Genomic DNA, 27,183 nt, shown 5'->3' on the forward strand with positions numbered 1-27,183 from the left:
AGGTAGGACAGAGCTCTTGATACTGAAATAGAAAACAAGCCCGATGTCATTATGCATGTTTAAATATAAAGCTATAAGGAGACGTGTGTGTGTGTGTGTGTGTGTGTGTGTGTGTCTGTATGCTTAAGAACAAAGTGATATGCTGCTGTTCCAGCTAACATTCTGATACAAATAAGAGCTAAAGCAAAGTAATAAAATGCAATTAATTAAAGGCCATGATTGCAAACCTATAAATCTTTGGAAGCAAAACTGCAGCAAACTTGATAATACTTTCTTGTAACTACGGATCAAATTTGCAAGATGCTTCAAGTTCAATAGATTTTCAGCCAATTAAAACGCAAAGCTTAATTTAGTGCAGCTAAAACTCTTCCCATTTAATCTGCTAGTATGAACTCCAGCAAGTTAAACCTGCACAGATTTAACATTTTATATTAATCTGTCACAAACCACAGTCCTTTATCTATAATGGCCCAGTATTCTAGCAGATATTGTTGCTACTGATATAAAAAAAGTTTCAAATCTGTGATTCTATCTATTATTTCAATTGAATTCCCAACACAAACAAATGGACAAATCTGGCATCCTGTGGAAAGGTAAAAACTAAGAATTTCTCTGGAACTACCTTTTTGCACTATAAAAGGTAGATCAGCATCCTGAGACTTGAACCCATGCAAAAATGTCTCACTGAATTTGAGATCACTTATTCCTGTTATACCAGCCGTTATTGTGAATAATTTGAAAAAACAGCTAAGGAAAGGAGAAAATAAAGTCTGGAATGACCAAGAAGAAAAATAAAAAACTAAAATATCAGGACACTAAGAAACAAGAGAATAGAACTAAAACAATTCTAAGTGAAAAAGGTAAATAGCATGAATTCTCTTTAGGAGCCAACTAATGAGTATATGTAAAACTCATTATTTTATACATTATAACATTGAATATCCATTGTCAAAATGTATTTCAAAGGTGCAAGATAAGTCCAAAATCTAACAGCAACACAAAAATGTCCTTAATTCTCGATTAGCTCATCCAACTTGTTTGGATTTGTTTTTCCAAATAAGATCTGATACAATCGCTCTCTGAAATTTATTAATTTGCATTTAATTTATGTTAGAATTTTTTTTATGTTGAAAAGAGTTCATTAAATTATTTAAATATATTGTCAACATCCACAGATTTGTAAATATTCCCATGTGTTTTTCCTTATTGGTGGAATTTCATACAATTCTACAATGACCACAAAGTGGCTGTGTTGCAATGTTTAATTCTACTCAGTTCATCTGAAAATGAGACACAGAATTTCTATACTATATGAATATTTTGTTCATTAATGTATTTCATTAAGTAATACTGATTAGTCAATTTTTTAAAATTCACTTTTTAGCAGTGTTCCATACCAAGTTAAAATTGAACAATGTGATGTTTTGAATAATGTTGGGGTGGGGGGAATGAAATTAAATCAGTATCATTTGTTACTGTTTGGAATTACAAAGACTTACATATTCTTCTATAATAATCTTTAATCATTGTTATATACTATTATTGATATTCCCCATGGATTATGATACCAATTGAATAGATGGAAGTGAGGGAGGTTTATTTAATCTCTGGTTGAAGGTAAAATGGACTGATGCATAAGCATTCAAAATTTTAAAAAATCATATTAACTGGCAGGGCCAATCCAATATTTATAGGTAGAGAAGAAGATGAAGAACTAATAGACTTCATGGGATAAAAAAATACAGAAATAGGATTTTTCCCATGTTAAGTCTGTTGAAAATCATTTGATGAAATATGGTGTTTCATCTTTGGTATAAGCATTGGGAGTGAAGTTACTTTCCCTGTACAAACAAGAAGAACAACAAACTCATATTAGAAATGGACTTAGAGCTTAAAAAGGCAAATACTGGCAACTGCAAAAATAGGACCTGCAGCAAGTGACAAAGTGCACTGGCTGGAAAAAAGGTTAGAAATCAGTTTCTGTTCTTACTGACCTAAATCTCCAGAATGAACTGCTAATAATTGCTCTCGTCATCAGAGTAAAGAAGAGAGAAATAGGATTACTGTGGATGCTTTATTCCTTGCATTTCTTCCTTTGATTCACTTTACAGAGAAACATTTAAAATGTTGAATGTTAAAAAGGTGGTCTTGTTTTCAAATGCTTTTTCAGTCAGTCAAAACTGCTATGTTTCAGTGAGGAAAGGAGACTATTCCTCCAGCAACATCCAAACCAAAACCTTTCTGCCTCCCTATATAATTCTGCCCACTACTGCATGCCCCATTATTTCTCTTGCCAGATGTGTTGGCAAAATTATAGCCTTGAAAAAGTACATTGGTCTACCTTGAAGGGACAAATGAGGTTTTGGAAGAATTCTCTACACTGTTTAGTCATGAGGTAACAGCTTTTTTTTTCTCAGAAGACTAAAAAAACAAACCAGTATGGGCAGTCTAGAAAGCATGATGATCAAGATGACAAAATCAACATACTGCACTTATTTAATGAATTTAACTCCATTTTTGAATTTGACTTTATACAGTTGCTGCTTTCTGCTTTCTGGCTCTTATTAAGAATTCTTTCCATAAGCCAGGGAGCCTGTAGGTAGGAACTCTCTCACCTTTCAATATACACTCCTTAGAAAAATTAGATGCATTATAATTGTTACATACTATTGCTAAGTTTATTGAATTATTATTTGCATTACAACACACAACATGGAATGATTATATTTTTATCCTGCTTTTGCATGTAACTGAAGGCAGCAAATGCACTTAATTTTCCTTCCTTCTATTTTCCTCCCCCCCAAAAATCAGTGAGGTGAGTTAGGCTGAGAGTGACTGACTCAAAATCACCCAGCTGGCTCATATGCCTAAGGAATGCTCAGAATTCACATTATTATTTTTTAAGCCACAAACATACGTATTCACTCAAAACAATTCCTTGAAGTGCAAACAGTCTTACTTCCTGGTAAGTGTCCCCAAAATCATTTAAAACATGAAGAGAAAAAAGATCTTCAGACAACAAAAGGAACAAGCATTATATTTTTTTGGGTCTTTCAGGAAAGAGTTCAAAAACACTCCTGAGTTTATTCATGCATTTTTTTTATTAATATCTATTTAAGCATGTATTTTCTCTTTCATTTTTATGAAACACATCAACTATTTACAAATGTGTTTTCCCCTTCCAGTGAATTCGAATTATTCGTGGCAACTAGAGAAGGGCATGTTTGGACGTTCTGACCTGTGATTCTACATATATCCATGGTGATCTTGGAGAACTTGAAAAACAGGACGTTAAGCTACAGAACCCATCAATCAAATAGATAAGCTCAGCGTCGTGGTTGAAGGAAGCTCAGAAAAGGGCAGGTTCGAAAAAGCAATTTTCCTGTTTTCCCTCTTTTTCACAATCTCGATAAGGAGAAAAACAAAAAACAAAACAGGACCGCATCCTTCACAGTACAGCATCCTTTAGGATGCCCCAATCTGGCTGACGGGCAGTGGAGCAGATCGCTTTGGAAAGGAAAACGAGGAGGAGGAGGACGGGCTCTCCTTGCTGAAGGCTTGACTTAGGTACAGGCAGGGGGTGACTAGATGATCGTCGAAGTCATAAGCCAACCCCACCGCCCGGGATCTGCTCGTTGGAACCCAGGCTTGCACGTCTACGAACATGCCGACTCCTGCTCGGAACTCGTCTCACCAAGCTCCAAGAGCGTCGCCCATAAGGGAACTGGACTCCAGAGGCGACAGACTTGGTTGGCAGGGAGAGTAAAAATGGACATGAGGCTCAGCTACCTCAGGATGTGGAAACATTACTCTATATTATTTAGTGTTGAATAATAGTAACACCGCCGCCGCCCCAGCTCCCTCCTTACTAGAGATTTATCTTCCCAGCAGTCTGCTCGTCATTCGGAAACTCTACCTCTTTGTGCCAGATCAAACGCTCCGCCCGAGTCTTTCCGAAATTTCCCGATAGCTAACGGATGTGTCCGAGACCGGATACGGAAAAAGACGAGCGCCTCCGGAAGAAGACGAGCGAAGTTCGGCAATCCCAAAGCACACGAAGACTTGGAAGCCGAATCGGGCGAAAAGCCATCATGGCGGACAAGATCGCGCAGCTCCGGGCGGATGGGATCCAGAAGCGGTTGGTGCAGGAAGGCCGGGGGCCGACGCCTGATTACCAAGACGGTACCAAGGTGAAAAAAGATTGTGCGCGATTCTCTCGGGAAATAACCGAACCCGGCGGAGAAGCGCGCATGCGCTAATAGAAAGGAACGTTTTAGATAAAACGCCCATGCGCGATGGGTTGTAGATCTAGGCGAGTGAGACGGGTGGCCGCGTGAGCGAAATGGAACGATGCCCATTTGTCTTCATTCATTCGTTTGCTCCTGCTCTAGTTTCTGCCTACGTAAATAGGTTGCTATCATTCCCACTTTGTATACGGATAAATCTGATCAGCTCTCAGTATCTTTAGCTAGAATAGCTGGTGGTTAGAGAGAATAGTAATTCACCCCATTTATAGGATACCAAATTGGGGAAATCAGGGTTTAGCAAGGGAGATCACGTTCTGTAACTAGAAATGGAGAGTCGGCAGCCCTCTCGATGTTGCTGAACAATTCCAGCATCCGTGACCAGTGGCGCTGCCGGCTGGAGTTAGCTAGTTTTACAAAATTAGAAATGTCACAGGTGGTCTGGCACTAGAAGGCTGCCACTGCTGAATTTACGAGAAATTTTTAGAGGAGTTAACATTTGACAGAGCTTGACTGGGTTTGGTTGCTAAGCTTCATATGGCCTGCTTACAGTTAGGACAAAAGACCCAGAGAGAGGACCAGAACTCTAGACCAGGAGTCCCCGGTCCGTGGACCAGTACCAGGCAGTGGCATGCCAGCAACCGGTCCGCACAAACAAAGCCCCATCCGTGGGATGCAGGCAGCACACAAAACCACACCCCCTCCGGTCCACGGAAAAACTTCTCTCCATAGAACCGGTCCCTGGTGCCCAAAAGGTTGGGAACCTCTGCTCTAGACCAGTATTTCTCAACTTTGGTAGCTTGAAGATGTGTGAACTTCAACTTCCAGAATTCTTCGGCCACTTTTGCCGGTTGGGGAATTCTGGGAGTTGAAGTTCACACCTTCAAGATGTTGAAAAATATTGCCCTAAATCAAATTGGCAGGTAAAAAGAAAAAAAAAATCTGGAAAAAAATTAGCAGAAGGCCAGTTTTGTCACAGGGCCAAGAATATGATGGCTGTAGCCACCAAGGATCAACCTCAATTCAAAGGCACCTTTACTTTGGGGGAGTTTTTTGTTGTTAATCTCAAGGTGCACATTAGCTTCCATTTAGTTTTTCTTTGCATGCACATCTAAGTAGCTGAAATCCAAGCTGACAGTCTCCAAACTCTAACCTAAAAATTAGAATCAGTTTGGAGGAAAGTGTGCATGGAACTGTCCCCTTAACATACCGATTTGAACTATTTTTGCCACACAGTGGCCTATGTTTGCCCCAGTGTTAGGATTTTCAGAGGGTAGGAATCAATGGCATTGGCTGTTGGGAAGGTGACCCCCACTGAATTTTCTTACCTCACAATCGAGATAGTGTTTTTCAACTCCAGAGGTGCAAGTTGGCAGCCCAGTCAGCCAGCTGGGCTTCTTTCCTTTTGACATGTATGCTTGGGTGCCACTTAGCTAGTTTGTGCTGAGCCACTTCAGCAATCCATTTCTTCATAGTGGTACATCAGTCCTTTTTAAAATCACTGTTAGTTGCTTTTCAGGAAATGCTGTTTTATGGTTCCAAAGTTGGAACAGATGTGGGTATGCATGCCATACCTGTTGCCACTTCCTTAAAGAAGCCACCTCTTTTCCAAGGTTAGTACAGTAGCCACATGATCACAGAAAACATTTGAGTTAAACAGGTTATAATGGTGCTTTGGAGTGGGCATGGATACACTGCCTCAATAATTTACCAGTGTATATACCCTTGAAAGCTATTGGAGGAATTCAGGAGAAGTTAAAGATTCTTTAAAAAGGTGTTGGCTGAAAGGTATTGCAAAATTATGCATGCTCTAAAATATTTTTGCAGCTTTGGAGCTAAAGCATTGCACAATCCCAATAATGTTTTCACCTTCACTAAATGATCTGTGTCTTTCTGATGTGGACAATGTTATATTAAGATGACATCACTGAACTCCATACTGCAAATGAGTTAAAGTATCTGACATACAGGTAGTCCTTGACTTAATGTCTCTAATTGAGCCTGGAATTATCGATGTAAATCAAAGCATTTACAAGGGAGTTGTTAAGTGACTGCCATGGTCTTTAAGCAAGCACTGTGGTCATTTAGTGAACCCATTTTCCCCAATGGGCATTTTTTGCCAGAAAAAAAAAATAATGCCAGAAACCAGCAAAAAAAGTTGCAAATTGTCACATGTCCATGTAACGTGGCAAACACCTATACAGGTAAGCCAGTTGTCAAGTACCCAAAATGTGATCCCATGACCATCATAACTTAGAAAATGGTTTATAAATAGTTCTGGACAGGTCCATCATAACTTCGAATGGTTGTTAAGCAAATGGTCATAACTCAAGGACTACCTGCAGTCTGTTCTGGTAGATTGGTGAGGTGACCTACTCTGCTGCTCTGCTTCTGATTCTCTTCAGGTTACTTTCCACTATTGCACAATGCTTTGCAGTTCAGATCAGAAAGTACTAGATGATAGTCATGCCCGGGACAAACCTATGGAGCTGATCTTCGGCAAGAAATTCAAATTGCCTGTCTGGGAAACCATCTTGCACAGCATGCGGGAGGGCGAGGTGGCTGAATTCTTGTGTGACACAAAGGTATTTCTCATGCCTGTTCTGGGGAGAATCTGGAAAAGAATTCATACAATCTTAGAATGTAAGGTTGGAGTTAAAAAAAAAACCCACCCTGGAATATCATTTCAATATACGATCACAGCAGTGAGATTGCTGTATTCAGAGGTAGAAGGATGTGACATTACTTACCATGTTTCCCCGAAAATAAGATCTATCCCGGAAAGAAACCCTAGCTTGATTTTTATGTGTAGGCCTAATACAAACCCTACCTCCCCAAAATAAGGCCTAGTTAAAAGCCTGCGCAGCTGGCTGCCCGCCCATTCTGTCTGGTTGTTCGTGATGCCACCACCGCGAGGTAAGGCGAGGCAGGTGGAGGAGAGGGTAGAGCTGCCCCACATGTCCCGCACCCGCTTATCTCAGGACCTCTGTAGTGAGGTCTCCCATGCCCCAACACCTGCCTCACCTCATGGCGGTGTCACCAACAGCTTTGTCCAGCAGGAGCCAGAGGCCTTCAGGAAAGGCCTCTGCAGCTGAGAATGGAGTTAGGGGTTGATGCAAATGTTGCCCCCCCCCAGCCTCTGTTTCGCCAGCAGAGGTCTTTCCTGAAGGCCTCTGCCGGAGACTGGGAGCAACACATGCGGGCGGCGGCGAATGGCTGCAGAAGTTGGCCAGTGGCGGTCACACGGGCTCCTGCTGGATGGGGTTATCAGTGGTGCTGCTGCCACGAGGCGAGACAATAAAAAAATAAGACATTCCCCCAAAAGAAGACCTAATGCTTCTTTTGAAGGCAAATATATATATATAAGACCATGTCTTATTTTTGGGGAAACACAGTATTAGAGAGGAATGGTTGGTAAAGATTTTGCTGAAATGGATAGTTAACTTTGATGAGAGAAAAGACATATCTATTTTACTGACCAAAAGCTTGTTATGGATTTAGCATAAAAATGAAAAAAATTAACTTGTGACATCCTTGTGATGATTAGACAGAATAGATTATAGAAAGAGGAGTAACATGATGTAACTTCAGAGAGAGGTCAAAATATATTTGTACTTCTAACCGCTGTGAGGAATATCAAAATGTATCTTTTTTTTTCTTTCTTATTTTACTCCCCCCCCTTTTCTTGCACATTTTTGCCTTTTCTTATTTCTTTTGTCTTTTATTACTATCCATTAGTTTGTGTTAGTTTTTATTTTCCTGTTTAAAAGTTTTAATTAAAAAATATACTTACAAGGTGAGGTTGAGAGAGAGACTTGGAGATCATTTTGCCTAACCCCCTGCCTAGTGCCGGAATCCACTTTTCCAGAAGTAGGAAAAAGGCCCTTGCCAAATTCTTCTATTGTGACTCATAAAGGGACCTTGATCTAGTATTGACTCTGTCATGAGTAAAGGAACGCTAGGTTTCCTTCTTTTATAACAAGTAAACGTCCCTCATTTTTCCTAATTGGGGAAATACATTTAGTCCTTCTTGACTGTGCCATTTTTCTCTCCCTCTCCTGCTTCTCCAGCATGTGGTCTTATATCCAATGGTGTCCAAGAGCCTGAGGAACATTGCAGCTGGGAAAGATCCTCTGGAGGGACAACGACATTGCTGTGGCATTGCCCAGATGCACGAGCATCATTCGCTGGGTTACCCAGACCTTGATGAGCTCCAGCAGAACCCCCAGCCCCTCATCTTTGCCTTTGAAGTGCTCAAGGTGAGGGGGAAGGAAAGGTGAGGTCCTCTGGGCTAGACAGGTTAAGGAGGGCAATTGGGCTTCATATGTGTGGGAGTCTCTTACTTAACTTGAGTATATGGCTCCACAAATCAAGGAGAAGATAGATGCCTTCAGATAGAAGTTGGGAACGAATTCCCGGCACAAATACATGGGATTTCTACCATCATTTTAATGGGTCTTATTTTAAGGGGAAAGGCAGCATGCTTTTTGCTATCCCACTGAGGGAAAGAAGCTGTTTGAAGTAATGCAAGCCCTTCTTTTCCCTCTTATCCTGCGTCAACGTTTTCAACTTTGAGACACCTTTTCCATTATTTTACTCATTTGTTAGATACATACATATCTCTCCTTTGTCTGGGAGCTCAAGGCAGCATGCACAGCACCTCCACATCGCATTTTTCTCTACAATAATTTCCCCTGGGGGATAGATTAGGAAGGTCAAAGGTTATCCAGGGAGTTTCTGTGGCTGAAAATGCCCTTAAATCCAGGTCTCCCTAGTGCCTTTCCCAATCCATTGCACTGATTCTCTTCCAACACCTTAGAGCAGTGGTTCTCAACCTTTTTAATGCCGCGACCCCCCAACCGGTCGTAAGTCGAGGACTACTCAACCGGTCGTAAGTTGAGGACTACTCAACTGGTGCAGCACCGTTTGCAGAATGGGACTTTTGGCGGGCTCAGCAGGGCAGAGACAGCCTGGACAATTCCTATTGGCTTTTGAAAGCCAATAGAATTAGACTCTATTCAAGAGAGTCTATTCTATTGGCTTTCAAAAGCCAATAGAATAAAAGGGAGTAGCACAGCTAAGGAAAAGGGGAAAAAAATGGCAGACTGCGTTGTTTGGCGACCCCCGTGAAATGGTCGTTCGACCCCAAATGGGGTCTCGACCCACAGGGTGAGAACCACTGCCTTAGAGCCTGGGGTGACAAAGGCAGGCTGGTTCTTACGGGCCTGCTTTCTCTAGCACCGTGATCTAACCTTGCTTGTTGCCTTGTGCTGCGCCAGGTGGAAAGGCCTGGCACATACCGACAGGATCCATGGGCTATGTCAGACGAGGAGAAGATGATGGCTGTGCCCCTGATCCACCAGGAGGGCAATGAGCTCTTCAAGGATGGCAAAGTGCAAGAGGCGGCTGCCAAGTACTATGATGCCATTGCTTGCCTTAAGAACCTGCAAATGAAGGTGATTCATGATGTGCCTCCCTGGGGGCTTTTCGCTCGTATAAGATTCAGGGCAGCAAATGCCAAATCAGTGAGGGATTTCCACCCTAGATTAAGCAGAACTCCTAACTCATTTCATTGTGCAGGTAGAAATGTAGTTAGGTCATTTTCGTGACTAGCTAAAGCTTGGCCTGATCAGAACAATCTTTGCGCTGGATTGAATAGTCTGTGAATGAGATTTCTTCTGTTCAGGCAGTGGGTTCCTAGTTATTCAACATTGGTTTTATTGTGCCTAAAATGGGGGGTACGGGTAGTGCTATGCCTTCAGGTGTATCGTTTGGGGTTCACCAAGTTCTCTATCCTACCTAAATTTATAAACATTATTCAATTTTAAAAATGCAAAGGAAACTGGTATTCTGCAGATATTTCAATATTTCATATTGTTGTCAGGCAACAAGACCTTTGGGCCCAAGAAAGACCCCTTCAGATTGTAGATAATTTGCTAATTCCTGGGCACCTAAATGGATTTGCTCCCAGAAAATTTTCCCTTGATAGCCTTGTTGTGAATGTATGTACTTATCATGTACAGTATTCTCCAAATTCCAGGTGTGCCCTCATCTGAAACAATGTACCTAGATGCTTCTGCACCTGTCCCAGTTTGTGCATACTCACACCACTAAGGAGGATCCGTGCTAAACCATTGGAACCATTTTTGCTAAGCTACTCTGGAGCACTCCTGGCCCAGTTCCAGTTAGAGGGAGGGAGTGTATCCTCCAAATAATAATATCAAAGCAATAGCATTTGTCTTCACTTGTGCAGCTCCATGACAGGATCTGACAAGCAGCCAGAATGGCTTCTGTAACATAATTTGTCAAGATGTGCACAATTTCTCTCTTCATCAGAACACACACATAAAAAGGCTCCCAAGTCAGAATTAATATGCTAGCAGACTGGTGTGCAACATGGAATCTGCAGTGTGTTTTTTTTCCTCCTCTATGTTTTCTCTGTTGAAATTGGCATCTGAAATTTTCTTTGTCATTTCATCTCAAGGTGTGATGTAGTCCTTGTTAGAGAAAGATAGGCAGTTTTGTGTGGAAAAGGTTCTCTCTCCTATTTACCATCTTTTATATTTTCCTAAGGACTTGGCTGCAGGATCTGTGATAACTCGTCATGGCCAATTTGCCACAAAATAACTCGATATGGCCAACTTGCCACAGGACAACTCTCCACGGGACAAGAGTTGCACTAATATTGAAGAAATAGTGGAATAGAATCATTAAAGAAAGGATAACAAAGAAAGGACAAAGTGGAATATGAATGAAAAAAGTTTAAATATTTTTAAAATTATTTTAAATAATTAAATTGAATTGCTGCATTCTCCCTCAGTGAATTGTCCCGTGGTGAGTTGGCCATGGTGAGTTGTCCTGCAGCAAGTTGGCTGAGGCGAGCTGGCTGAGGCAAGTTGTCCCTTCCGTTGGCTGCATGTGGATTGGAACTTGAAAGGCTGTCCCACAAGGGTTCTGGCCTGTGGACAGACATTGCTACAACTGACCCATGCTTTGTGCCCTTTCTCTTGTCCCATGCCATAGGAGCAGCCAGGATCTCCAGACTGGATCCAGCTGGACCAACAGATCACTCCTTTATTGTTGAATTATTGTCAGTGTAAGCTGCTGAATGAGGAGTACTATGAAGTGCTGGATCACTGCTCTTCTATTCTGAACAAGTATGAAGGTAAGGAGGCTTGTGAGCTACTGAAGAGCCACGGTGGGCTTGAAGGGTAGAAAAGTCTAAAATGTGGCTGACTAATGGGGAGGAGAAACATCAAGGCTGAAACTAGAGCAGGCCTTCGGGGGTCGTGGTCAGGCCATGGATCCTGCCTTATTCAAATGGCCACTTCCCCCACAGATAACGTCAAGGCCTATTTCAAGAGAGCCAAGGCTCATGCCGCCGTCTGGAACGCAACTGAGGCTCAGGCCGATTTTGCCAAAGTTTTGCAGTTGGATCCATCGCTGACCCCAGTGGTAACCCGGGAGCTGCGCAACTTGGAGGCCCGCCTGCGTGCAAAAGATGACGAGGATAAGATCCGTTTCAAAGGCATCTTTTCCCAGTAGTCCTTGGACCTGCTGCTGCTGCTCTCGCTCACGACAGCTCTGGCTTTATATCTGAGCCTGTCCAGGGAGAAGTTGTGTAAATGTGGTATGTGGCTCCTTGTCAGGCTTATCCCCACCCTCCGCATCAATCTTGGAGGGAGCCAGCTTTTCTTGCCAACAAAGTCTGTACTCTCCATGCCAATAGCACTATTTGCTACTGCCAGGGTTAGATACGGCAAGAAAACATTTCGGATTCTCCAAGCCAAAGCAGGGTGGAAGGCATGCCCAGAAATGTATCTGCCACTTAGGTTGGGAGCCTACCTTTCTCTTATAATTGATTTTATTCTCCTACTTCACCACACATGGTGCCTTTTGGTCATCTGAGCACAAGGAAGGAAACTTACTTTCGTGGGCTGATGTCTTACGAAAGGGCTGGCAAAAGCTCTGGCTGAAGGTTTTGCTTTGAATTGAGGCTTCTTTTCCATCTCCAAATCTCCTTTCAGCTGCTGGTGGAAAGGCTGGGCATAGGGGCATCTGATCTCTAGAAACAGCAGAGGCTTCCACATCTGAGATGTGGGCAAGAGAAAAGGGGATGCCAGGAATGAGGAGTCTGGGAGGGGATGGGCTCTTGAATATCATCTCCGCTCCCTCTCTTTAGAGTCATGTAAGCACATACACAGTCTCAGTTAGGCATTCTTTTCCCCAATCTTTGCTACTACTTGAATATATAGGATTATATTCAATAATCTCCCACCCCCAACTTTCCTTTCTAACCAAGAAGTATAGTGAGCGTCTCTGTTGCAGGTTAAGAAGGGAAAGCAAAGAGAAAAGGCTGGAGCTCATGTCTGCTGTAGTGACGTGGCTGTGCTGGCAAACTCCTCAGCCCACCTCTGGGGAAAGAATCCCGTGCTGGTTGAGTCTTGAGTTGTAGGGATGTGTATTATTTCTTTCCAGCCTTGGATTGGTGGAGCTGCTGTAGTTTGCCTGCCAAAGGACTTTTGAGTTCCCACTCAATGCTACTTGGGCTTGATATATATAGAAGAAGAGACACCTGGTGGGTGTGGCTCCCTAATTAAAATAGGATGACACCTTTCTTTCCTTCTCTCTGTAGAAGCCATAGGAGCAAAGGTGATGCTAGTGGCCTATCTCGTCTACGTATTGGAGTAGTGTACACTTATGTATGTGTACACTTTTGAGAGCAAGCAACAGAATTTCATTTTTAATGTGTGCCAGTGTGCCCACATTAAAAAAATGACAATAAAGGCTATCTATCTTATCTTGGGCGCTGTACTCCACCCTCTCGATAGCTTCTGACTGCTTTAGAAATCTCCGCCGTAAAAACCATCACTTCTTAAACTTTCCTCCATTGGTAGCAGTTACTGGCAAAGCAGTCTGTGGGCTTAGGTTCTGCGGCCACTCCTTGTTCAAAATGTGCCCATTCTGAGTTTTGTTCTTGAGCGGAGCAAGGAGGAGACGGGCGTGCAGTCCTGAGCTGTTTTTTTCCTTTTTACAGAAGCCAGCCTCAGCTTGGGCTGTGAAACCGTTGTCAGTGCCTCCCTCCAGAAGGAAAACTCTGTAGCTGAGTTTCCCCATTCCTGTACTGTTTGCTGCAGGAATTGTATGGGGATTACCTTGCTGGATTTGGACAAGAAAATCCTCACCACTCCAAACTGGAGCACTATTGACTGTCTTGTTTTTAATGGTATAGTGTCCGAGAATGAAGGTCCCTCCTAGGGGCTTCCCAATCTACTCCCCATTCCCAAGTAATGGAGAATAGTAGTCCTTTGTGTTGCTGCTGGGGGCGGGGGGAATCTTTCAACGCCTCATACATTTTCTTGGCAGATTTCCAATCTAGGATCAAGGATCTGATTAGTGTGTTTGTATCCATGTGTCTCTGTGTGCGTCTATCTATTGATTGCAGCCAGGAGACAGGGTGAAAAAATGTTCCTTAATAAGACCAGAACAAGGGACACGTCTGGTGAGTGAAGCTTTCCATAATTGGGAGCTTTCTAGCTGAATTTGGGCTGCCTTTGGGAAGCACGGCCAAAGAGGACCTAAATGAAGAAGCTGAGCTATGCAGAACAGGAGAGTATATGGTTTTTTTTTTTTCTTTCCTGTGATGGATGAGACTGAGAATTGTTTCCTACTGGGGACAGGACAGGGATGTTTCCTTCCATCCTGCCTCCTCAAAATTTCTATTGCCAAAGTTGCCTGTGAACCTCTCCAGATTTGCTATAGACCTGTAGCTGGCCGTTCACTAATTTTACTTCTAAAATTGTTTGTCGTCTTTTAAGGGCCATGAATTAGATCTAGTCTATGTATATTTCTCTCACTAAATTGCAGGGGATTTCATGATTTACTTTTTATTTCAAGGGACTCCCCGAGTTCAAATAAATTAATCTCAATCCAATCCATGACTCCTTGGAAGAAAATACACCTGGTTTCCCTGTGTACGTCCCAAATGTTGGTAAAGCTGTGCATTTGTATAGCTAGAGCTGCTCTCCAGATGTTAGTTCTTGGCTGCTATTTGCTGTGCCTTTTTTTGTGAGCTCTTATAGACTAAAAATATGCTTTGATGGCTTCTAAACCAGAGTTGCCTGGTAATGACAATGATGGTGAAATTTATGGATGCATCTTCAGCACCATAAGGATGCCCAGTAATGGAAATGAGAACCCATTACTAAAGTGTTTTGTGATGCAAAGCTTCCACATGCTGGCAGAAGGCAACATGTAACAGTTCGAATTAAAGAATATTTTTTGCTCGGGATATTATCTGTGTGGCTTCTTTAAGGTGTGGCTTTAATAGGATGTTACAGCTTTCCCCTTAATAAACTAATTTGTCTTGCTTGATAGTGTTGCCATTAGCAAAGGCACTTTTCTCTTCCACAGGCCTATCTTTCTGCCTGCACATCCCTGAATCAACAGCTGTCTTTCAGGGAAAATGAGAAGCAACCAAATTAGAAGTCTAATACAGGGCTATCTATACATCTATATTGCACAGTGCATTTTCTTGTGCCTTGTATGGCTTGTGAACTTGTTCCCTTTTCAGTTTAGCCCGGCCCATGTCTCCAGGGTCAGAATGAGAGCAAAGGAGGTGTAAAAAAAAAATCATGAGGTACACGTATCTCATTGTTCTTGCAGCCTTGCCTTCATTACTATGGTTTAACAGATTACAGTTTAGAGTTCTGTACGAAAAGTGTTAGTGGAAATAGAAGTTTGAAATTTTGCTCATCTTAGGGCCTGGCGTTTTATCTATTTTGCTTTGAGCTGACATTGAGAAGAGCATAATGGTCTAAGAACTTACGAAAAGGTATTTTAAAAAAATGAACTAGAAATCATAGACCAGTTTAATTGGATGAAGCCGGATCACATAAGGCTGATCTGTTCAGGAGTTTAGATAGGGTTTAGCAAGTCATATGGGAAATCAACATAAATATAACATTTTAAGAAAGCAAGTGCAAATTCTGCTTCCTAGGAAGTGATTTTTTTTTAAAATTATCAAAACATGGCCCAGGGAGAGCTTCTTTAATATCCTCATATCAAATCCTGATCCCAAAGCATTTTTTCCTATCGAATTAGAATTAGCTGTCATAAATGTTTTGGAGTATCTTAAGTGTGCGAAGAAGCAATGTTGGTTATATGGAGGAAAAAAATCACAAGAAATGAGGTATTTCATTGCTTCAAACCAAGTCTGCAAACAAACAAAAAAAAAACCCAAAGGAAAACAATTACGCAATCAATAATTTATTAAACCTCCATTTTGTAAAGCCAGTTACAAATTAAAAGAAGTGCAGAAATAAATCTGCAATACAATTAATGTCCGTTACATTCCCAATTGGGTTTTAGCTGCCTGCAGCAACCCGTGAGCCAGGATATACTGTATCAGTATAGTGGTATTGCGGGTTCAAGGGAGCTGAGGAATATATTATAGAGATTGAAGTCCAGGCTTCCTCCAAGTAGTGTCCTCCATGTATGAAAACTAATTGGCACGCTCCAATATATAACATGCCAGCTGCAGTGACTGAAATTTTTGATCCATGGGGGGGGGGGGCACTTGGCTGAGAGGAAGCCTGTCCGACCTAGAGAACGTACTGAATGAAAAAATAAGGTCACGTGTCGCTTCTACCAGTCTCCTCGTTTCCACTTTCAGAAACTGAAAAGAGGCAAGAGAGGGCAACTGAATGGGACTCAGCCTGACATATTAAGGCAGTATCTATAGAGAGGTGAATTGTGATGTTTAGATCCCAGCCTGACCTATGTAATCACATTACGTGCACCAAATATTTGGGGGTGTCTCTAATTGTTCCTCCATTGTGGCAGAGAATGAAAAGATGGCAGTTGTAGTCATCGAGACCTAGAGATTTTGTTCATCTAGTCACGATCCTCATTTGCAGTCCCAGACACACAGGAGGGAATGGAAGGTCACTGCTTGGAAAATCCTTTGCGGAGGTCCGTTTTCTTTGGGTTCTGGGAGGGCTGGACATTCTGCAGCACAGAGCTGGATATAAAATGTAACCTTATCCTCTGAATAAACCAGATAAGTGTTTTTTTTTTTTTTCTGTTAAGTGGCATTTCCCTAAACACAAAGCATGAAAAACTTCCAGAAGGTGATAGACATCTCTAGTTCAGCATTCCTCAGCCTGGGGAACTCCCAAGAGCTGAAGTTCACACATCAGGAGGCGGCCCAGTCTGGGAGATGTTGCTTAGTAGTGGCAAACATTTGTACTATGACTGAAAATAATATAAATTCAGGATTGGGCAGGAGCACCCAATTCAAGAGCCTGGATGTCTCAATTATAAATTGTGAAATAATACTTACACTGGGAACATTGTGCTCTCAGATATTTTGATTCTTCTTTAGTCCCAGCTGCCATAGCTGGTAGAAAGGGGCGGGGGGAGTCCTCATCTAAAGCCTCTGGACAACACCGAGAGAGCCAGATTTTCATACTTTGAGACAGGAGCTTCATCATGTCCCTAATTTCTTCCATTTCTTGGATAAACCTGTTTATTTTGCACAAACAGTATTAAGGGTTCAGAGCCTCTTTTTTCTTAGTAAGGAATTCGGAGTATTTTATCGCAGTATTTTCTTTAAGGGTTTTCAAAAATATTTTCAGTGCAAGTGAGCCAATGTGTTATTTTCTACACAAATCACATTTAGTCTTAGGCTCAGAATATCTTTGTCCAGCCTGGCACCCTTCAGTTGTATTCAGTTACGATTTCATCAACATATCTAGGATGCATCGGAACAGAGGAGAACGCACTCATCAGGCTAAGATTAGAGAAGAAATCTTTCTATCCATCTTGCCACCAATTTTTCCCATTGCTTATATATGATGGCAGTGCAGAAAAACAAAAGATTAAAAAAAAATACTGCAAAGTCTAAACTCCTTGCCAAGGAAGAAAGAAAACTGCAGCATACAAGTGAATATAAACTTTGACTTTATCCTCTGAATGAACCAGATAAATGTTTTTCTACTAAGTGGCACTTCCCCAAGCATGCAGCATGAAAAGTTATGAAGGACTTCAAGAAGGAACAGTGCCATGTCTTTACATTTATGCAGCCTTGTGACAGCTGATCTCCCATGTAGCAGGAGTCCCAAACCTATGGACGTAGTACTGAAAATTGATTTGGAAGCTGAAATTGTTGCTTGAAGCCACTGGTGATAGTAAGTCTTGGAAAGAGGAAGTCTGTTGAGATGTAGCAGCTCATTCCTGAGAAATCACACACCCAATGAAGAGCTTACAATCTCTTTCAGATGTGGAATTCTTGCTGATACTAGCTTAGCAACTCTCCTGCTGCTTTTATTGCAGAAAAGGTTTTCCCATGATCTTTCAAGCAAAGATGGCTCTTGCTTTATCCTTGCAGTAAGATCTGACCCATAAGAGTGGGCTCAGGGAAAATTCACGTAAAACTGCTTCAGGATCTGGCCTGTGAGGTTCTGATTTTAATTTTGAAAGATCTGGATGTTCTGTCAGGCAAGATGCTGGAAGGAGAATTATGGAGTAATGTTTTCTTACAAAATGAATCTGCTACAAATTTGGCTGAGTCATAGCACACGTCCTTCTAAGCAGCATAATTAACTCTGCAAATCCAATCACCTCATCCAGATACTCGCATGACTGTCCAAGCTGGTGGCTGATCTGATGCTACAGCATTTCTTCACAATCATGTTGATGTAAGCCTTCATGATTTTAATTATTTCTCCCACCTAATGAAATAAAGAGAATTATCAAAACCCTTCAGTAAACTACGAAATCACTGTGGTATCTCAGTCTCCAAGACAAGTTGAAGACATATTTTACAAATCAACAATGCTATATTGTGATTGAAATATAAGCCTTCAATACGCAATTTAGGATTCCCCAGATGTGTACTGATCTGTAGCATCTATAATTTCCAATAAGCATAAATAACCATTTCACTGGCTGGAAGTAACAGAAGATAAAATCAGTATACATATGGAAGCATTAGAATGGCTAAATCAAGTAATTAATTAAAGCTCTGACACTTGCTAAACAGTTTTTAGGTCATTTTATTAAAATTCTACCTTTCTTCAAGCATTTTAGTAAATGCTTAAAATGCCCATTTTAAGAGCTTGAGAGGTATATCTTGATTAAGAAACTCATTTGTATTGTTATCATCTTAGAAAAAGAATTCCTCCTCCTCCTCCAAGAAAAAATATTCAGAGAAAGCTAACTATGGCAGTTTTAAAAGATTATTTTTCTTGTTACTGCTAAAAAATTCAGAAGCCCTTGCTGATCTACCCAAGATTAACCAAAGGTATATTAGAAGGTCAAAGCTTGTTTCCTGCTCTGAAAGTAGAGCAAATAGCAGAAGGCAAACTCGATCTTTGAGGGGATTGCCTGATATTCTTACTAGCCAACTAACTTTCCAATTAAAGTTATATAATCAGCTTCTCTACCTTATATTTTTTCTAGCCTGGTGGATCTTAAAATGTGGTCTGAGGACTCCTGGGGGTCATTGAAACCCTTGAGGAAGCCTGCAAAGTCAAATATTCTTGTATTTCTCAGTTTTAATACGTAGTACAGTGCATATATTGAATGGTGTATTGTACTAGAATCCCTTTTCAATCATTTTTAAAAATGTCAGAGGGTCCTGTGAGCAAAATGTTTGAGAACCCCTGGTCTAACCCATCAGTCTTGTCCTGCTTGAATTCTTGAGACAAGAATCCCCTAAAATGTACCTGGGGGGTTTCAAAGTACATCTCTCTTTCATCCACAGTTAGCTTGAAGGTGTTGGGCTGGGGAGCTCCAAAGAAGATAATCTGCTCATACTGGAAAGTTTCCAGAGGCTTTGGCTCCCCCCGTTTGTACAGTGACACATTCTCTGTATTGACACTGAGCCAAAGGTCATTTGGAAAGCCCCCTTCTTTGCACTATAGGAAAAAAAACAAAACCATGATGTGTTAGCAAACAGGAATGGTATAACCAAGGAAGCTGCATTTGGTCAAAACTGACAGGAAGCACACGTGATGAATAAACAGATCTTTTCCCCACCCCAGCCTCAGGCCCCCTCCAACTGCTGGTCTTTTACCACTGGTGCTTTTTGCAAATATTTCTCAGGTGAAAAGTATTAAAACAGCTTATTTACTCAGAAATATGCTATCCTTTAATACAAGGACTTCTCCACCTACAAAAGAAAAGAAAAGAAAGAAAAAGAAAAAAGAGAGCCAATTGTTTTGGGAGATGAAACTATCTAGGCCAGTGATGGCAAACCTTTTAGAGACTGAGTGCCCAAACTGCAACCCAAAACGCACTTTTGCATCGTCAAGTGCTGGCTGGGTGTGGCCCACTGGCTGGGTGTGGCCCATTGGGCGTGGCTGCGGTGGTAACGGCAGACTGGGTGGGACTAAAAAGTTCAATCAATCAATTCTAACTTTGCAAGATCTTTTTTTTTCCCCCACGAGAAGTTGAAATTGACTGAACCTTTTTTTTTTTTTTTTTTGGCACATGGCGGCGGAGGCCTAAAACGAAAAGGTTTTATAAAACCCAGCTGAAGGCCTAGGACTGGAGCGGCGGCGCGCGTGCCCACAGAGAGGGCTCTGAGTGCTGTCTCTGGCACCCGTGCCATAGGTTCGCCACCACTGATCTAGGCCTTAGCTTGTTCTACACTTTGTGCTGAGGGGTTCTAGCCACTGATGTCACTTTTAAGAGTTATTAAATGTGTGGGATAAATTGGGAAAGGAGCAACGGAAACTTTGGAAAGGGAAGGAAGATGGAACTTGAAATAAATGTTTTGCAAGTACAAATCTATCCTTTAAGGATGTCTTTCAGAACACACACACACACACCCTCCGCGCAAGTTATTAGCTCAGGTCTGTATGTTCCGTACACTATCTAGTGCCCAACTCTAGCAACTGGACTCAACACACTTTCCTGTCCCAACAAAAATAGTCCTTTATCCAGACAGAACATTGGAAGTGTCCATGTTCAGAAGTGATATATTAAGAGCCACTATTGTAACTGAAGCAATGAATTGTGAAAGAACCCATCCCTGTTAAAATCCCAGCTTAGTGCAGCGAAGTGAAAATTTGAATCTGGAACTCTCCAGTGTTCTGTTGAGCTTCTTCATTTCTATGTCGCACAAGCTCTTCAGCAAGTTATTGAAGAACAGGTACTGTTCTTAACAGGGATAACACAACAATATAAGATTTTTTAAAATAAAGATGCTGAAGTAACATGCATAAGAGATACTTCAGAAGCCATTAACTCAGGTGCAAGAATTATCTACAGACGTTTTGAGCAAAGGGGCATAGTCGAAATTTTTAGAAAAATATCCTGGGCACATGACAAAAAAAATAGCAATGTGGGAATGCTACATCCCAAAGTGACTTTCATAGTGGGCACATCCAGTCACAAAACAAAGATGAACAGGTGATTCCAGAAATCAAATAACTTTCCTATGATCCTAAATACAAAAGGTGTTATCTGAATCTCACAATGCAATATAAATCTAGAATCACCAACATGCATACTGTATGTTCACCCCCAGCTTCCTTCTTTTTCTTACTGCCATCCCAGTTTTCTTCTTTACATTGTCCCTCCTTTCCTTCCTTCCTTCCTTGGCAGCTGGGAATACTGAAAAAGGCAAAACCTTTGTTTCATGCTATGTTTCCTTCCTCGGATTGTTTGTCCAAATGGAACCCAGAGCTAGAAGATGTCAGGTGGATAGAGGCCAATATTCCACATACACACCAAAACCAATTAACATTTGGGCTACGGGTGGAGGTATGTACAGAGATAGTGCTGCTGATGAGCATCGCAGTCCTTTACCCTCACACATGCTTCTATGTCTCTCTTACCTCAACGTCAAAGAGAGTGGAGCCATAACCTGACCATTCCTTCATGACTGCCATGTAAGCCACCATGGCCTGTTGCTGTAGCAACCCCTGCAGCTTGTTCCACTTTTCTGTTATGCTGGCCCGAGTTGCTGAGAGTTCTTCTTTCACCCACATCTCTGCCATCTGTTCCTCTTCCACTTTTTGCTTCTTCACCGAGCCTGCCTTGAAGCCACGCTTCAGAGTGCCCTCCAGGAAGCTAGTCCGCCTTCTCTCCAGAACCTGGCTGCTGGAACCGCTACTTTTCATTGACTGCAGAATTTTTGACTTCAGCCGGTTCACTGGATAGACGTTATCGAGGGACCAGGAGATTTTGGAATAGTCCCCGTAAAGATACTGCAGTCTCAGCGATGCCAAATGTTGCAGGGTCTCCTCTGGGCCAGGGAAATGGCCATCAATGAGACTTTCATGAGCCTGTTAAGGTCAGAAGTTAACAATTATTCCCAGCCTTTTATATTTGTTTATAGTGCCGTGCCGTACTGTATGGTATAGTAAATAGTATCACATTTCAGGACATATATCTCACTACTACTACTACTACTACTACTAAAATGTGCAAGATGTGAGCTTGCAGCTATTATGATGCTCAACAGCATAGACTCTCCTGACTTTGGAATTCCATTTTATCATAATTACAATATTATAATTCATGTCTTGTTTTCTCAGGTAAAGTAGATCAATTTGGTTTGTTCGCAGCAATGTGCCAAAGCAGGCTAATTCTTTTCATCTCAGTCTGATCCATCTAAACACCAACCACCTGATCTGTTGGTGTAAAACCTTTGGCCCAGTCAGCTCCTAATCCAGTCGTGATCAATGCTCCTGGCAGCGCATACTCTCACTAACTGCACCAAGAACTCCCATTTTAGGGAATCCCATCTACTCTTTCCAGTTCTGCCTTGTTTTTTTTTATAGCCTTCCCACCAATGGAATGCAAGCAAGCCTTCATCACCTCATTGCCCCCTTTCCCACTGGTTGCATAGAAGGCAGAAACAGCTCGAGGAGATGTGTTCCGATGTTGAACATCTCAAGCTCTTGGTACTGAACTCTGAAATGGAGACATGTTTTTCAGCCTCCTGATAGCTCCAATTTTTTTTTTTTTTTTTTTTTTTTGTCAAGGAATGGTGGATGTGCTTTAAGACCTGCCCATTGTTGATTAAGTTTGGGGATTTGCTTGTCATTGCTAGCAAACTGAAGATAGTTTCACCTAAAACAGGCTCCTTGGGTTAAAATGACACCTCTCCAAATCCCACTGCTGATTAAATTTCACCATTTGCTAACGTGCTACATCCATCCTTGACCCAATTAAGTTGCATGGATCAAGCTCCTTAGTTTGTGTCATAAAAGGCTTACCTGCTCAAACATAAAGGCAAATTCCACTCCCTCCTTGGGAACATTTTCAATATCAAGAAAACAATACAGTTTAAAATACAGCTGCCAGTGGCCATCCACATCCTCTTCCATGGATCCAGCAAGTCTAGACACACAGGAGGAGAGTTTGGGTCACAGATCAAGAAGAAGACTAAGATGTCACAGGGGTGTTACTGAAAACCACCACCATTTTCATATCACTGCAAATAGTAGCAGGAATAGGGACAAAGCAAGTCATGAGATGCTAATGCTGCTTGTGGCAAGTGACTTCAGGCATTATAGCTAATGGGGTAACATATGGCCCATGTCTGAGGGGGAGCAAGAAACAGAAGGAGCTTAAAAACACTTTGTCCTCCATTTTTCAGGACACGTGTGTAACTCTGTGCAAGCACAGATTTAGATATACAAAGCATGGTATTGCAAATGAGCCACAGCTTTCTTAGAAAGAAGCACAGACTAAATTCTTAGCAAGAAACAAAGATTAAACTTAAATAGAAGGGATGGGGCCTAAATAATTTGTATGAGCATTTTCACACTATGGACACTCAACTTTACAGCTATGTCTTACACACTTGAAGTCCAAGTACAGTGATTTTTCCTACCTCTCAAACTTGGCCAAAACGTCTGCTACAATCACCCGGCTCTCAATGGCTTTATCTACATGCTTATTGCGCTCAAAGAGGGCAAACATATTCCGACTGTCTTCCATGGCCAGCCCCCGGATCAGCTTCTCTACGACCTGAAAGTAGAGACAGAGAGAGAGAGAGAAGGTAGGAAAGTTGAGCCCGTCCAAGTTATAATAATAATAATAGTAGTAGTAAAGTTGGAAGGGACCTTGGAGGTCATCTAGTCCAACCCCCTGCTCAGGCAGGAAACCCTACACCATTTCGGACAAATGGCTGTCCAGTCTCTTCTTAAAAACTTAGTGTTGGAGCATTTACTGCTTCTTAAAAACTAAAGCATTTACTGCTTTGGGAGGCTGGTGATTAATTGTTCTCACTGTCAGGAAGTTTCTCCTTAGTTCTAGTTTGCTTCTCTCCTTGATTACTTTTCATCCGTTGCTTCTGTCCTGCCTTCAGGTGCTTTGGAAAATAGCTTGATTCCCTCTTCTTTATGGCAGCCCCTGAGATATTGGAACACTGCTATCATGTCCCCCCTTGTCCTTCTCTTCGTTAAACTAGACATACCCAATTCTAGCAACCGTTCCTTATATGTTTTAGCCTCCAGTCCCCTAATCATCTTTGTTATTCTATCATTGTTCTATCTTTGTTTTGTTATTCTATCTTTGTTATTCTATCATTGTTCAAAAACGGAATTGGGCTACTATAAGACACGATTGGGAAAGGCTACAAACAGATTGGACAAAGGATGTACATTTTGAGAGACAGTTTCTAAGGAACTGGCCTGTAGATCCAAAGGGAAGAGAGAGCTTCCTTTTCCAATGTTTTAATTCTTTCTTGGATCAGTCAGTGAAGAGACAGCAATCATAGAGCTCCTAGGCAGCCCAACTTTCCAAAAGCTTATTCTAGTCTTACCTCCCCTGCACTGGTGTGAGAATTGATAGTGATCTGACAGGAACCTCCTCCGTGGCAATAAACAGTCGTGGTCATTTCCTGCCGAGCGATAAGTGCTTGTATTTCCTCCTGGGAGGGGACAAATTCTCTGCTCTTAGTTCTCTTCAGTGAATCGGTGATGAACTGAGAATACCGGTCTACTTCCGTGCCCAGAAAGAGATCTTTTACTCTGGGATGAGAAAAGAAGAGGTACAGTGCCCTATAAGCCACGATGATCCAAAACCCTGGGCATCGTGGCAGGAGAGAAGCCAAACTCATTCAAAGGCTATAAGTTACTTATCACCTACAACAGTGGTTCTCAACCTTTTTAATGCCACGACCCCCAACCGGTCGTAAGTCGAGGACTACTCAACTGGTGCAGCACCGTTTGCAGAATGGGACTTTTGGCGGGCTCAGCAGGGCAGAGACAGCCTGGACAATTCCTATTGGCTTTTGAAAGCCAATAGAATTAGACTCTATTCAAGAGAGTCTATTCTATTGGCTTTCAAAAGCCAATAGAATAAAAAGGAGTAGCACAGCTAAGGAAAAGGGGGAACAAAATGGCGGACTGTGTTGTTTGGCGACCCCCGTGAAATGGTCATTCGACCCCAAATGGGGTCCCGATCCACAGGTTGAGAACCACTGACCTACAAGATGACTGTCATTTGATTGAAAGAAATTGTACTAATCTGTGCATCTCCCCCCCCCCAGAGGGCATTTAGTTTTCTGACTACAGGACTAGTATTTTACATTTTCATTTTTACAGCATCAGGGGAAAAACAAAGGGGAACTATGTAAGAGTGTTAGAGGCAACGAAAACGTACCGCATCGGGGGTTTGACAATATACAGGACATAAAGCATGGACCAGAATCTCTCCCAGCATCTGATCTAGTTTTAACTTTCGGCTGGGATCTACAGCCAGGGGCAATAAGCATTGGTGTGCATAGAATACCTCTTACCTTCTGAGGTGAAACTTGAGGTAACGCAGGATTCCCCTGCTGGGGAGGAAGGTACAGCTCATGCAGGTCATGAGCTGCCAGTGATGAAGATTACCAGGGCTGTTGGGCTGTGGCACATGATTGGTTTGCTTGATCAGCTGACAATAGACTTCATCGCGGAGGCCCCTGAGATCGTGGCAAGTCTGAAGGATGCCCTGGATAATGGGGATAGGGTCAGACACTGACTCAATTTCCTGAAGGGAGTTGAAGATCTTCATGGCTTCATCCTGAAGACTGCTGTAGCCCTTCTCCTGCTGCACTATAAGGGGAGAAGAACCACAAGAACAAGGCAAGGGAGAGGACAATTAGTACAGTACCTCCTTTGGAACTGTTTGATAGGCAGTTTTAGGTTTAAATACGATAATCTTATGAAAATTACATATAGGTCCCTCGGGGGGGGGGGGGGTTGCAAAATATAGTACCAACATCTGTTCTAGCCTTCTCTGAATTGGTATCCACCAGATGTCTAAAACTACAAGGGGTTATTGGGCTACGATAGATGAAATTTATCACATCTGGACAGTGGTAGATTAGGGAAGGGGGCTCTACCCATTCACTGCAGTCACACAGATTAATGTGCCTAATCTCTCTCCTAGAACAATGTTGGATTTTCCACCACCTTCTCTTTTCCATCTGGAAAGGCACTAGATTCTATTTTGCTATGAAAGGCAGAAAAAAGACCATCTGAGCTAAGAAGATAACTGATGCAATAAGAAATATAATAAAACTGATTTTATTTAGCTTGGAAAAGGGAACCAAATTATCAGCATAATTCATGAGGGCTCTCCTCTGCCTGGGTGAGATATAGTTTAAATATTATTACTATTATTAATTGCATATTAATGATTTTTTTATCGTTGTGAAGACAAAGGTGCTCCATCCAGGACAAAAACTCAGCTAAACTCACTACTAAATCATTGTTTTTTTCCCCTATGCCTACCTATGAATTTGTCCCACCAAAATCAGTGGATCTTGCTTTTTAATCAAATATCCATAGGACTGCACTGTTCATTTTTACAGTCTTCTCAATATGAGTCTTGACACTCCATCATTTTGTCCTGTCTACCAGCTACATTTTGACAACTGTTTCTTTTGCACCTTCTGACTTGGTTCCTCAAATCTCAAAGCCAGAGTTACTTACTGTTGATCCCAACATCTCCATAAGGCAGTGGCAGCAGCGGTGAGTGCAAGGGATGCTGGGTGTATCTCAGGATGGGATTCCTTCGGTAGATCTGTTCTACCACTTCAGAATTTGTATTATTTTCCTGAAGCAAACAGAAGGGGGCAGGGAGAGAGAAGGAGAGTGGCAGAGATGTTTCCAATGGCTTCACCTCCCCCCCCCCAAATATACAAGGTGCCCCAAAAGGCGCCCCCCATTGGTCCAATAACAATTCATTTTTCCAGAGAAAATATTATTGTTAATATTGGAAGGTCATTACTTTTAATTACATTTATCATTAGTTGAACCAGCGATCGTCTATGTATGACATGTATGATGTACTAATGATATAAGGCTCCTGATGCAACGTAATATGCAGCCTTTATTATGTAGTACAATGTTTCCCAAACTTGACAATTTTAAGGCATGTGGACTTCAACTCCCAGAATTCCACAGCCAGCAATGCAGTTTGGGAAACACTGATGTAGTACATATATATGTCTAACACACCACAAGGAATCTACTACTGTAGCTAAAGTTTGTGGTGAAAAATGCATATGTATGTAGCTATATATTATTATCAAATGTCTCTGATTTAGTGATGGGGTTAGGAATACAAAAGAGCCATACATTAAAAAGTGCATTTGTGATAAAAACAAGAAAGGCGGGTCAGGACCCGGAATTGTGTTCATATCCAGAAGGAGATTCAACTATGGCTTCTGAGTAGAGCTCAATTAAGACTTGGAGGAACTTACCTTAATGTCACAAATAAGTTGCTGTGTGGGTGTTTCAATGGGAACTTTGCTGTCAATGACTCCTTGGATGGCAGAGGCCCAGCGCATGGCTTCATTCAACAACTTTGTGTAGAGGTGGTATGAATGCTTTCTGCCATGCACAGTGATGTTCCAGTAACCTGCTGGCACAAAGACAACCAAGATGAGTGTGTCACTATCTCAGAGCAGTAAATAATAAGCAAG

At 41.9% G+C, this 27,183-nt stretch overlaps 2 protein-coding genes across 7 annotated transcripts in view; one reads left to right on the top strand and one right to left on the bottom strand.

The window, feature by feature from the left end:
- Positions 1-3,026: 3,026 nt before the first annotated feature.
- Positions 3,027-14,535, top strand: LOC120312974 (aryl hydrocarbon receptor interacting protein). Of its 3 annotated transcripts, XM_039354381.1 has the most exons (7): positions 4,123-4,190; positions 5,753-5,857; positions 6,650-6,829; positions 8,315-8,503; positions 9,524-9,700; positions 11,268-11,409; positions 11,584-11,789. In XM_039354381.1, exons 3-7 carry the CDS (start codon positions 6,671-6,673, stop codon positions 11,787-11,789), a joined length of 873 nt encoding a protein of 290 aa, XP_039210315.1. In that variant the 5' UTR covers positions 4,123-4,190; positions 5,753-5,857; positions 6,650-6,670. The 3 variants fall into 3 exon arrangements, with proteins under 3 accessions (XP_039210314.1, XP_039210312.1, XP_039210315.1); XM_039354378.1 differs by lacking the exon at positions 5,753-5,857 and having other exon boundaries at positions 3,065-4,190; positions 11,584-14,535; XM_039354380.1 differs by lacking the exons at positions 5,753-5,857; positions 6,650-6,829 and having other exon boundaries at positions 3,027-4,190.
- LOC120312972 (unconventional myosin-X-like) overlaps positions 13,866-27,183 on the bottom strand; it is a 110,788-nt gene continuing 97,470 nt past the window's right edge. For 3 of the 4 annotated variants that reach the window (XM_039354375.1, XM_039354373.1, XM_039354376.1), the window contains 9 exons: positions 26,962-27,122; positions 26,189-26,312; positions 25,009-25,306; positions 24,031-24,238; positions 23,098-23,234; positions 22,478-22,601; positions 21,092-21,541; positions 18,974-19,165; positions 13,866-17,977 (listed from right to left, as the gene is read on the bottom strand). In XM_039354375.1, the coding sequence (XP_039210309.1) occupies positions 17,864-17,977; positions 18,974-19,165; positions 21,092-21,541; positions 22,478-22,601; positions 23,098-23,234; positions 24,031-24,238; positions 25,009-25,306; positions 26,189-26,312; positions 26,962-27,122 (1,808 nt within the window). In that variant the 3' untranslated portion in view covers positions 13,866-17,863. The remainder of the gene's footprint in view (positions 17,978-18,973; positions 19,166-21,091; positions 21,542-22,477; positions 22,602-23,097; positions 23,235-24,030; positions 24,239-25,008; positions 25,307-26,188; positions 26,313-26,961; positions 27,123-27,183) is intronic. The other variant, XM_039354374.1, reaches the window with a different exon arrangement.

The sequence above is a fragment of the Crotalus tigris genome, unplaced genomic scaffold (assembly GCF_016545835.1).
Source record: "Crotalus tigris isolate CLP2741 ecotype Arizona unplaced genomic scaffold, ASM1654583v1 scf7180000018550.1270297659:1495590, whole genome shotgun sequence".
Taxonomy (NCBI): Eukaryota; Metazoa; Chordata; class Lepidosauria; order Squamata; family Viperidae; genus Crotalus; species Crotalus tigris.